Below are 11,917 nucleotides of genomic sequence, written 5' to 3' on the forward strand. Positions count from 1 at the left end.
TCAAATGTTTTGCAACACGATATTACAAAATTCGAGCATAATACAATCTATTTAACAAAGGTCAGGAACGGGTGAGAGTAATAAATATAGCGAGCGTTAGCGTATAATAAATTGTATATTTCATTTGTTATATCATTTAATTAAAAGATCGTTATTTATCAATATATAAGATCGACCTTCTTATACACTTGTCTCGTTTTCGACGTACACATTTTCTTTGTACACGCGAATTAAAGAGCGTTCACGGATCAACTTTTGTGTATGTGTGTGTGTGTGTGACACACACAGTCCGGCGTGCATACTGCAATTTTGGATCATCCGAACCGAGAGTGGACAAACGTGACAAACGGCTTTTTCTCTTTTCACATCCTTTTTTCTCTTTTTTTTTTCTTTTTTTTTTACAAGAGAGCGCAATGTGCCCCGCGATCTTACGACCGGGCCCGATAGAGCGTACTCCCGTTTTCGGCGTGACTATGTTTACCTAATGTATACACGACATTTAGAAATAACGAGATCCATTATGTTTCCTTAATGTTCTGGTAATTTTTTCGGATGCACATCATGGGCACATCATGTATATGCATTTATGTATAATGATCTATTTACAATCTCGAGAGACACACAGAGGAGTTTATTAATCACACATAACTACCGCCTGGAGCCGTAAAAAGTTTGAAATCTGCATACCGATTCGCGGAACCAACGAAGAGCCAATGATTTTGCCGACTAAATATGTTATAAGAACAAAGGGGGGGGGNGGAACGAAGAGCCCGGGGATATGGAAATTTTCTCCAGTTGTAGGAACTTACGCGAGCCGTGCGTTCTTGCGCGTGCATTCGACGCGATATTTACACCTCGCGAATTTTTCAGGACGAAAGAAAAAGATGTAAAGCAGTGCCTTACACTCTTTACACAATAAACTGTACAATATCGATGGTCGTCAAGCAAACTTTTCACCATAGCCGCGCTTCGCTATTTTCATATAAACTATAATTACACTTAGCCGATATCTTTTTAAGCGACTACCTACGTTTTAAAACAGAGATATGTACAAAGTGATTTCGTTCACCTTGCTCGTAACTGTCACGCGACATATAAAAGAACCACGGAAGAATCACTCAAGACATCCGATGCACCGTCCGACCGATGAAGAAAGACAATGAAGGTATTCAGTACGCTTTTTGAGTCTCGAATATGCAACGAAACTGATATGTAAGTATATCCTCTAAGGTACAATTAAATAATGCGGAAAGTCTGAGAGAACGCGTAGATTGCACCAACATCGCTCAGCGCGTCAGCCGTTTTCATGATATTTCCTTTTTTCTTCTTTCGCTATCTACATCATAAACTAGAACTAATATATATATACGATCTAAAATGGGATAAAGAGGAATTCGCTAATCAGAATCAATGTGAGTCAGGGCTCTATTGGTGCAATCGCCCTGGTGACGTTTCAATTTATACATACACACACACACACGCGCACACACACATACACACACAAATATATATATATATACATATATATATATATATATATATATGTATGTAGACAGAATATAAATTCAGGTTAAAGTTACAAGTTTCTCGAATGTTTCACCAGCATGAATGTACAGGAAATAATATTTATTTACAATTACAATATATTTTTTTTTCCCGAAGATGGGCCCAAACAGTCAGATTGCGTCCGCCGGCGCAAATATCGAGTATCCACGCAGTGAAGATCCCCCCCTTTTTTTTTCCCACAATCGTATCATGAACACAAAAAAGTAGTAGCGGTAGTTTTGTATCAAGTTAAATTATAGTTACACGTCGCTAGTCTACAGCTCGGGCACGAGACACCGTGTGTGTATGAAACATAATAATTTAAATTTAAGACAATTCAATACAAAAATATGGGAGTTCGATTATGGAGAAACGGGCCGCTATGTTCATTATCTTAACGGCTACGTATACCTATCAGTTACTTACAATTTAGATTATCAATATTGTTCATGTTACCATCTATTCTAGAAACATTATTAGCAGCGTCGGGTAGTATTGTTGATACACAATACGATCCATTTAAATACTATCTCATCGTAACTTTTAAGTGAAAAAAACTCCTGGTCTCTCGCCCATGCCCTAACGCACTGTTTTGAACACACTTGCACGCACATTCATTCGTCTTAGGCACAGTTACATACTCAACATAAAAGCACATCACAATCATTGTTGTCTGAGCTGATCTCAAACGGTCTTTGTGTGCTCACTTGTATTTCTTTTCTTTTCTCTCTCTCTCTCTCTCTCTCTTTTTTTTTCGTTTTATCCGACCAACGGCGATCATAGATAGAGATGTATACAGGCTATGTATATGAGACAAATTGTATGAGAGCAGCAGCGGATCGTTAACTTGGCATGAGACTAATAGGAGTTTAATACGAAGATAAGAACATGCTCATGTGGCATAGCGTTTGGTCCAAAGCCGTGCTATGCGATCGTGTTCTTCTCTATTTTGTAGATATTGCGTCGCTATACTGCCTACCAGTGGATCAGCTGTAAAAGCACAAAGTTACATGAGGCCGGATTTGCATTAGATTAGAGAAAATGCAAGATCCCGTGAAATCTAATGTTACAAATGAGACTGGACGGAATCATAAATATACCGTGTGTGAAATGCGCAATCATGCGCATGTCATGCATCAAATTCAAATGTATTATCATCATAATAATAGTGCATTCACCTGGATTACAGTCTGTTAAGAGGGAACATATTGACAGTAAAACTTTTGAGATCGTAAGTGCGGGAGACCAATTATCCTTCAATATGTCCAGGCAGATAACTCCTTGACTATTTATATTGCAATGGTAGATACGTGTTCGGAATGTAACCTATGGGAATAAAAATACGACCTTATTTACGAGCATGTAACATTGTACACTTTGCATATATTGTGTGGGTTTTAGGCTGCGTTCTCCTTGGCCGCTCTCGCGCTGTATCATTCTATCTTATTGTTCGTTACAAAAAGGATGGAATAATGCTTGTAGCGCCCATAGAGAACGCAGCCTTCGTGTCGTATGTTAAGGGAATACATAAAGTTGCAAATGAAAATGTAAATTTTTGTAAAGTGATGATTTCAAACGTGTAAATTATTTATTTGGAACGCAGTGCATGAATGTTTCAAGAGAAGACTTATCAACGTGTCAATATTCTTATCTTTATATTCAATGATTTCATATTCTTGTATAATGTGTTTCTTAATCTACACCATTGCAAGACAGCATAAACAATAAATCTACTTCTCAGCTTTCTTCTCAAGTGTATGATACCGATTTGACAAAAGATGATCACCACCCACCTTAGGAGGTTTAAAGGGATATTCCGGCGAAAAATGGATATCAAGAAAGAACACACCACCTTCGTAAACTGAACCCGGTGGACCCAATATAGTAGAGACCCACTCATACAGGTTATCACCTTTCGGTCCGGCACTGTAAAACATAATTTCTTTTGTCACACACCGTCCTCTGCATATACATAAGATATTAACACTCCTCGACTATCCGAATGACTAACTATCCGGGTTCTAAAGGTACCGTTCGAAAGAAAGTACGTTCGCATTGGTAATTCATGACAACCGACCTGCAATTCGGTGGTGGATCTAGTGTAATTTCCGCCAGTTCTTTTTGTATCCTGACAAAAACCAGTTAAATCAGTTTAATCGCTACAAATCGGACGAATATGCTTATCGTTATTACAATCGCAGGTACATCGCGTCACCTTTTAGCGGAGGTCCCTAAAGCTTTCGACATCTTTGGATTTGGCTTGGCCTCTTTACTTTCCGGCTTATTGTCTGCCAAGGAAGAACCGCGTCCTCGTCCAGTTCCACTGGATCCTGCTCCTGATGACATGGCTCTGCGACACAACAAATGCATACGCACTGTTACTCACGCATACATCCCTCCGGGTTACAGTCGCTCGCGATATAACAAACAAGTAAAACCGATTGGTGTGCACCACGAACAGGCAGCATTGAGCGTGACAGTACAAGCACACAGGCTGGCTTGGCTCCGACTGGCACTTGCAAGATGTATTCTCACAAGGGACCATGCGTCGCTTGTGCACTTGACAATCGCGCCGATGCTGCTCTGTGTTCCAACGGACGCACAGACCCTCGCGAGACGCGGCTCGGCTACGGGAAGAATGATCGCCGAGGTGCGTCTTGTTCATTCGTGCGAGTTACCGTCACGTGTGAAACGAGAGAGCCGAGCGAGCGAGCAACGAGCCGCCGCTTCTTTTCCCTTTCTTCTCGCGGAAGGAAGAACCGGAGTCGCGATCACTGTGATTTTCCGAGCTGCCAGGCACAGAAGAACGCGATTGTGGATCGTCAGCCCGAACGTTGGCCGATCTCACCGTAAGGGCGATTATCTCGTCACGTTAACGCTCAACAAGGTAGTGCCGCAAAACAAAGAATTTCGATCAACTCGCGCGACTCTTCCACCACTCCCCCCCGCCCCCGCGGGAACATAAACATCGCGCGGACCTGATCGCCGCCGGATAAATAATCTCGTCACTCGATATCTGCGCGTTGTATTTTTAAACGGCGGCGTCGCGCGACGTGTGTGTGAGAGAGAGAGAGAAAATCGCGCGTCGTCCGCGTCGAGGATCCTCCTCCCGTGGACGAACGGACGTGCGGACGGACGGCCGAGGAACAACGTACTACGTGACAGCCAGAGGAGTAGAGGCGCGCCAACGAAAAAATGCCGTCTCCGGTGAACTCGCGGCGATACCGGTAACGTCCGCGCGGGGACGTGTGCAGCCTCTCCCGGTCAGCGCGTTGTTTTCCTCGCGCGCGGCATTTCGGGGCCCCGCGTGAGAGGAAGAGGCGAGAGCGCCGCGCGATTGATTTCTCCTGCCGGTGGCGGAAGATGCGAGAGCACGCGAATTTGATCTCCTCTTTCTCGCCCTCTCGCTCTGCCGTCCGGACGCGGAGAGAAAGAGAGAGAGAGACTCGAGGAGAACGCCTGTCCGGGCACACACATATGCACGCGCACACACCCCGGCGAATAGAGAGACTCGAGCCTCGTAGGACGACGACGTACATTACCGGCACGTCGTCCACACGAGTTCTCCTTCCTCCTCCGATTTTCCTTTTTCTCTCTCTTTCTTTCTTTCTTTCTTCCTCCGCGTCCGTCCGTCCCTTCTGCGGGACGGTGCTGCTTCCCCCCCTCCCCCTTCACCGAATCCGCCTTTTATTCTCGCAATTCGCTCGCTCGCGCGGGGAGGCAGGAAACGGTGTTATCGTGTGCTCGATGTACCTCGTGTTCCTCGGTGTGTCCACGCCGTGTTTGCCGTCGGCGCGCGACGACTCTAGCTTCGCCGGGTCGACGGAGGGAAGTGAAGCGGAGGGGGAGAGCGGCGGGGAAAGAGACCGGCCCGCCGCGAGACTATTCCGGCGATCCCCTCGCGGGCTCAACGGCGCAGGATCTCCCCTCGCAACGAGGCTGCGACGGCCGCCCGGCTACGTACCGGGAGACGCGTGATGTACGGCTCGGCTGCTGTCTTGTTATTATCGTCGTCGAGCGCGGGAGAGGACGGGCGGCGCACGACGAGCAACGCGAGAAAGAGAGAGAGAGAGAGAGAACGGCTAACCCGCCGATGGTCTCGCGGCACGAAGCAACAACAACGCACCGGCGCGACGTCCTGACGGCGACGACGGGGACGAGAACCGCGAGCGACCAGTGCTTCCTCGTCTTCTCTCGTACTACGACGATCTCGGGCGCGTCAACGACACAACAGCGCGGACGAGGGCACCAACAAGGTAGTAGACAACCGATTTCGAATCGCCCTCGCGAAGTGTACGTGCCCGGAAACCCAGCGCTCCTCAGACCCACGTCCTCGTGTCGCGAGCATTCATCTCACTCTTTCATGTCCCGAAATCGCGATCGCGGCGTCCTTCTTCCCTCGGCAAGCGCCGAAGAAACGTGCGCATCTCTGCGTCGCCGGATGTTGACTCTGCCGCCGCGGCGGCGGACGCTGGCGAATCCGCCGCTTTCGCGCCCGTTGCGATTGGCGCCGCCGCACCGCATTCCCCTAGCGGCCTTCCCCTAGCGTTCTGCCGAGGCCTCATTGGTGACGGAACTCCCTAGCGCGTCGCTCGGCCGAACGGAGCGTCCAAGAGGGCGCGCCGATCGCCTCCGCGCGCCGACGTTCGAACGCCCCGATAACCGCGTCCCCGGATGTTCTCCGCACGTTGCGATTATTTTTCTCATCCTCCCGACCGCGTCCTCGCCTTTATCGGGGTGCGAATGAAGGAGGCGAAGCTGCGAGACTTGTAAACTTCTATTATTGGCTTGTCAATGCGCGATGCTCCGCGTGAGTTATCTTTATGACTGTTTATCTTCAAGTGTGTTTCAGTCATGCTTTGTCTTTCTTCGTACCTGAATTGTGTTAAGTATCAACTGTATTGTTTAACGAAATATTGCGAATTGATAGGTTGTCCGATAGTGACGGGTAATCTCCGATTGTAATTCGGAATCATATTTTACGCAAATGATATCTGCCTAACGAAGGCTGCTTTTTTTAAAATAAATTTGCATGCTTTGTCAAACTGCATCTCAAGATGACTCGCTGTAAAGATTTATATTTTACGCACGTAATGATTTATATTTTACGGGACGGTTGTTGAACATTTCGTTTGTTGCAGATGGTGGTTCGCGCAACCTTTGTCAACGCGGATACCGGAGTATCCTGTGTTGCGATCCGTCGCTCGTCAACATGCCATTGGAAAATGGAAACATCCGCTACGACGATCGATCGACCGAATGAATAATATCGGCGCAGGTCTACTCCAATGCTACATGTTTTGTCCATCGTAACTATGACTACAACTTAGCCGAGAGAAATCCGGCCGAACACCACTTAGGAGAAACGCTTAACGTAAGTGCGGGCTCACGATAACGCTGGGAGTGTTAAAAGTCACTTAATCAAAATGAACGACAAAGACGACAGTGCCTGGGTGTTCGACTCTCTGATTGGATTTCTGCAAGGTCCCATTTGGTCTTCGCCTCTGATGACCTTCATCGAGGAGAAGTCCCTCGGTTCGTACAGCGTCGTCGGGAATGTCATTACCTTCCAGTGCGACTCGCAGGGAGACTTTCAATTCTTCGCGCACTGGAATCTTTCAATTGTCGTTTTCTTGATATTAAATTGAGAAATCTCACGAAATCGTTGTTAACAACGAACGTTAAATTCGTATCACAGCGGGGACTGTAATTATCTGTTTAATGTGTTGCAGTTTTCGAGGCCAATACCGAAGATTGCGAGGAGTATCGCAAGATATACCAGGAATATAAAAATTTGGTCGACCTGTTGTTAGGATGCTTTATGGAGGACATGGGTATCACGCCGGAACAATTCGAGCATGCCTGCTCCGTTAACAGGGACACAAAAATTCCTATACAATTTCAACAAGTATGATCATCATCACATACCGGCAATATTCGAGATAAGATACGAGAAGATATATTTTTAAAAAGTTTTTTTTTCAGAGAGAGAGACACATTTTTCTCCTAAAATCAAACTTGAAAAGTTACGTTTGGTGTAAAGAAATCACTAACATGGAGAATGTGTCTTGCTTCAAATACTTTCACGGTTAAACGTTAGTTTTCGTAACAAAGTATGTTTATCTCGTATTTGTCTCGTAAAATTTAAGGAAATCGCATGATACTCGATGATGAGAACAAGAAAATAACTGTAGCATCGTGTAGTGCTTCGTGATTATCGCACAGCTCGGCTCTACTTCGACGCAATCACTTGCTTCTTCATTCGTTTCCACGCACGTTTTGCAGAATCTGTTCGAACAAATATGGGCCGCGAACGAGTACGAGATATTCAAAAGGATGATGATACAAAAGAACCTGGAGCTTCAATTGCAGGCGTTAAATATGATCGAACAGAAGTACGGTCTCACACCCGCTTCCCTCGTATACGAGACGGATAGCATGCATGACGATGAATTGGTCATGGAAGACTTGATACAGTATGTCTCATTACACGTAATAATACGGAATAATTTAAACGAAGAAGAATCGGAGAATATATCAAAACACTCGTAAAAAAATAAATAAAACGCAATTAATACGCCTGTCAAGCAGATTCACTCGAATTTATTTAAAAATGATTGATTTAACTCTTAGGGGATTAGTGGTTTCTCAGAAAGGTTGCAAAGGTCTTCTCAAATCCTCTTTATGCACGCAGCAAACACGTTCTGGAAGATCAGAGCGAGGAGGGGCCCGTTATATCTCCGGAAACATCGTTCGTCGCTGAACACGAGCGTTTGGCTGCCGAATACTACAACGAAAGAGCATTGTTGGAGGAAGCACTGAGGAAGTCACAAGACGCTTCCAGAAACGCCTCGGACGACGAGTCCGAGGAGATTCAATGTGCCTCCCACGAAAAAGAGCCGGTGGAAAAGTTTCGTCCGCTCAGGAGACTCGAGCCGCTTAATCCGATTCCGATTTCACAGAAAGAGTCCAACGAAAACGGGGTATTCGTTCTTAATTTACCTGCGCCCGCGTGATATCAAAGATGAGCGGACATTTAAAAATGATAATGTACGATATTTGAATAAAATATGTCGCATTGGACGGCAATTGCAGATGAGCGCGGAAGATATGAAGAAGAGGCAGGATTACTTGAAAGCCAGACGAGACAAACTCGTAGCTCTGAAGAAGGAAGCCAGGAGCCAGCAGCTGGAAATGAATAAAACTCGGCCGAGTTCGGCCAGAGTGGTGGCCGTGGCAACCATGAAGGGTCAGCAAGAACTGGAAGCAGCGCAAACGGTGGACCCTTCGTACTTGAAGTATCGAAGGGCTCTCGCAGCACGACTGAAAGCCGAAGTTGTACATAAGTAAACTCGATTGATCGGGCGTTGATTCGCTTTCTCGTGATATAATATAATAATGCTATAATCGTAGACATAAGTCTTAAACTGTGCATTCACAATATGTATAGAGGCCACGTTTGTATTCTTCTTCTTTTCTCCTTCGGGAAATGTGCAACGTGCGTAAAGCCACATGATCGTTTTAACATTTGCCTCGTTGCTTGAAAAATATCTTTATTTCTAAGTAATTCTATCATAAAAGGGTAGAGGGACATATAAAGCTAAAGTATATATATTCACTCGTATACCATCATTGTTTCTTATTCGGTATCTGCAGTTTCACGAAATTGCACTCAATAAAACGAAAGTACTGCATTTGTAACAGGTGTCTTCTCACTGCTCAGTCATCCTCGCGTAAGAATACGTTCGCGTAAATGTAAGGTATTCAGCGATAATGATTTTATCGTGCTCATACTCCTAATGAACGAAGTACGAACGAGTAAGCGTAAACTAATGCTCGGAAATTTGCAACTGAGTAGATCACGTTACATTGGATCGCAATTAAACGTGACGTAGTCTCATATTCGCGTCCAGAAAGTCAGAGAGTGAACGATCAAGGTAGGTTGGAACTTCGGCCAGTAACCCTCCCCCACCATACCAGTATATTCGTCTAATTTTAGATTTTATTTAATTAAATACTCTTCGCACTTCTCTACAACACACCGGTATTTCAGTGTAACACACATTTATCATTCTCACTTCTTGGCGGTCTACTTTCTAACGGATGAGATGGATTCATAGCATAATACCAGCAATAAGTACGCTTATGTATAAATCTCTAATTTGTGATTATTATTTAATTAGTCACTAACACGTGTGTATCTTTAATATAGAATGAAGGAAATCAATAGTCACCTCTCTGTAGCACGTAAAACAAATTTCAGCCGTAGTTACGCAGTATTTTTATTAACTTTAGAAATATGTGTTATGCAGCGTGCAATTTAACAACATAAATCTCAATTTTTCCCGTCGTTCCGGAAATCGATCTTCTAGCTGTCCAATTACCACAACAACCAATACAAGATTAGAATTTATTAGTTCGTTAATTGTTTATAGTTAATTACTCATTCATAGCTAATCGTCCATTAATCAATTACAATTAGAATCCAATAATACGTAAGGTACACAAAAAAATTCGTAAAAGTTAAGCAACTTTCTTTACAGTAGAGTTGCTTGTTTTGTGCTATGAATCCTGCGTGTAGGTGTCAGTCCTGTCGTCAGATTGATCTTTCATTCATCAGTAGAATAAAATGCAAAATATCGTTTCTCAATTCATTCAGTTATTACCATAATACACACAAAATTGTATATTTTATGCTTGCTTACTCTCTCTCTCTCTCTCTCTCTCTCTCTCTCTCATAATTCACAGAATTCACGAATAGCATTCTCATATAAAAAGGTCTCTTTTTCTGTGCATATGTATATATATATATATATTTATATATATATGTCTGTATATATATATACTCTCAAAGAAAAAGTTTCTTATTCTGTCATTACATAATTAAAACGCATACTATTATTATTAGCACGTGATATTGTACAATGTGTGCAAGTCCGTTTTCTTCCTTTAATATTACATCGATGTGACGGTTGAAAAATGTATGCTTGCGATCTCGGCGACGGTTTTGAGGCAGAATGTTTTAGACTGTTGTTACGCTATGCATGAAACTTTGTCATATCAAATGTTATATTTAACAGAAGGCACGTGATAAAACCGTGTCTTCGTGGCAGCCAATGAATGCATGATGATATCAATTTTCATCTACTTGTAAATCAAGAGAAGATTTTTATCTCATATTCAATCCTCTAAAATCTCGAATTGGAGAATGTATTTGGCTTATTGCGTTACCATCTTTAGAATTTGGTACAATACATACCACATTTCGTCAATATTCTTAATGTAGATGTTTAATATAAAACTTGAGATGAAGATGTGTATGTGTGTGTGTGTCAAATGATAATTTGAAATGCTTGATCAATGATAAGATAGACGAAAAGAGAACTTGGTCTAAAACACTCTGTATGTACGAATGTATATATGCATTAAATATCGCAATTTGAATAGCACGTGACCGCATTTTTACTCTCTAATATCACTTAGATATTAATTCATTTGCTCCTTTTCTCTTCTTTTTTTTTTTGTTCTTTTTACATACATTCTTTGCACCCAATGTAGCATTCTAGGCTTAATATTTGTTCTTTATTATCGAATAAATTGTAGATATATGTAAAACACATGAAGAAGAACAACATTACTCAGCGTCATCTTACTTAACTAATTAGCGTTAGCCTTTGTTACATTTTCCTCTCTTTCCTCTCCAGTAATCAGTCCAGGTTGCACAACATTTTATGTACACGTATCACTCAGCTCCAGCGAATTTGCCTACTTAAGACTTTATTCACAGTTTGCTCATCTCGATGGCTGAATTAACTTCTAAATTCTCTTTCAGTATCATAAGTTAATATATATGTATATGTGTACATGTATGTGTATTCCACGGCATCATTCCAAGCATACGTACTTACAATTCTAAAGCAGTCTTGGAAATTCTTTCGGGTATTAGGCATGTCGGGAATTCTGTACATTAGCTTATAACACTTTTGTTATAAAGTTAACGCAATCATAAAGTAAAGTGTAAAAGCGGATTCGGTTATTCGTCGGGCAGCGTGCTACATGAATTATATAGCGATAATAAATGCGAGAATCAGATTCACACCGTCGTCAGTTTCGTCGGTTGCCCTTGTGGTTTAAGGAAGTAGACACTCTTTTCTGGAGCTGATTCGGGCAGATGAATTTGAATTTTTCTGATATGCATACCGCAAAGTTAAATTTAAACTGTAATAAAGCAATCGCGCGTATCTAAGAAAAATATTCCCCTACAAATTAGAATAGCTCATTGAGTCTAGCACAAATTAAGATTCGTATATTGCGTCTTGACGTTGTTTTTCTTTTTAGCAGATATATATATATATATATATATATATATATA

General features: G+C 42.8%; 2 protein-coding genes across 11 annotated transcripts; one reads left to right on the forward strand and one right to left on the reverse strand.

Annotated features, from left to right (window-relative positions):
- Positions 1 to 96: 96 nt before the first annotated feature.
- LOC106747514 (ubiquitin-conjugating enzyme E2-24 kDa) lies at positions 97 to 5,999 on the reverse strand. Of its 9 annotated transcripts, none has more exons than XM_014625093.1 (6): positions 5,672 to 5,999; positions 3,761 to 3,895; positions 3,623 to 3,673; positions 3,339 to 3,471; positions 2,724 to 2,871; positions 97 to 2,535 (listed from the first exon to the last, which is right to left on the reverse strand). In XM_014625093.1, exons 2-6 carry the CDS (start codon positions 3,889 to 3,891, stop codon positions 2,438 to 2,440), a joined length of 561 nt encoding a protein of 186 aa, XP_014480579.1. In that variant the 5' UTR covers positions 3,892 to 3,895; positions 5,672 to 5,999; the 3' UTR covers positions 97 to 2,437. The 9 variants fall into 9 exon arrangements, with proteins under 9 accessions (XP_014480579.1, XP_014480578.1, XP_014480576.1 ...); XM_014625092.1 differs by having other exon boundaries at positions 5,510 to 5,999; XM_014625090.1 differs by having other exon boundaries at positions 5,299 to 5,998.
- Positions 5,714 to 11,899, forward strand: LOC106747510 (cilia- and flagella-associated protein 36). 2 transcript variants are annotated; one of them, XM_014625082.1, is made up of 6 exons: positions 5,714 to 5,801; positions 6,687 to 6,919; positions 7,278 to 7,453; positions 7,831 to 8,021; positions 8,240 to 8,528; positions 8,641 to 11,899. In XM_014625082.1, the coding sequence occupies exons 3-6, from the start codon at positions 7,367 to 7,369 to the stop codon at positions 8,893 to 8,895; spliced, it is 822 nt and encodes a 273-aa protein (XP_014480568.1). In that variant the 5' UTR covers positions 5,714 to 5,801; positions 6,687 to 6,919; positions 7,278 to 7,366; the 3' UTR covers positions 8,896 to 11,899. The 2 variants fall into 2 exon arrangements, with proteins under 2 accessions (XP_014480568.1, XP_014480567.1); XM_014625081.1 differs by lacking the exons at positions 5,714 to 5,801; positions 6,687 to 6,919 and adding an exon at positions 6,932 to 7,080.
- The last annotated feature ends 18 nt before the right edge of the window (positions 11,900 to 11,917 follow it).

Source organism: Dinoponera quadriceps, unplaced genomic scaffold (assembly GCF_001313825.1).
Source record: "Dinoponera quadriceps isolate SergipeBrazil2010 unplaced genomic scaffold, ASM131382v1 scaffold2159, whole genome shotgun sequence".
Classification (NCBI taxonomy): Eukaryota; Metazoa; Arthropoda; class Insecta; order Hymenoptera; family Formicidae; genus Dinoponera; species Dinoponera quadriceps.

What these genes read in the sequence shown, in the direction of transcription:
- LOC106747510 (XM_014625081.1), top strand. Translation starts at nt 6,972, where the DNA reads ATGAACGACAAAGACGACAGTGCCTGGGTGTTCGACTCTCTGATTGGA. An exon ending in CATCGAGGAGAAGTCCCTCG is followed by an intron (nt 7,081 to 7,277) that starts GTTCGTACAGCG and finishes AATGTGTTGCAG; the next exon opens with TTTTCGAGGCCAATACCGAA. An exon ending in GTCATGGAAGACTTGATACA is followed by an intron (nt 8,022 to 8,239) that starts GTATGTCTCATT and finishes TTATGCACGCAG; the next exon opens with CAAACACGTTCTGGAAGATC.
- LOC106747514 (XM_014625088.1), bottom strand. Translation starts at nt 4,210, where the DNA reads ATGAACAAGACGCACCTCGGCGATCATTCTTCCCGTAGCCGAGCCGCG. An exon ending in TGTCACGCTCAATGCTGCCT is followed by an intron (nt 3,896 to 4,004) that starts GTTCGTGGTGCA and finishes GTTGTGTCGCAG; the next exon opens with AGCCATGTCATCAGGAGCAG. An exon ending in CTTAACAGACTGTAATCCAG is followed by an intron (nt 2,536 to 2,723) that starts GTGAATGCACTA and finishes GTGCTTTTACAG; the next exon opens with CTGATCCACTGGTAGGCAGT.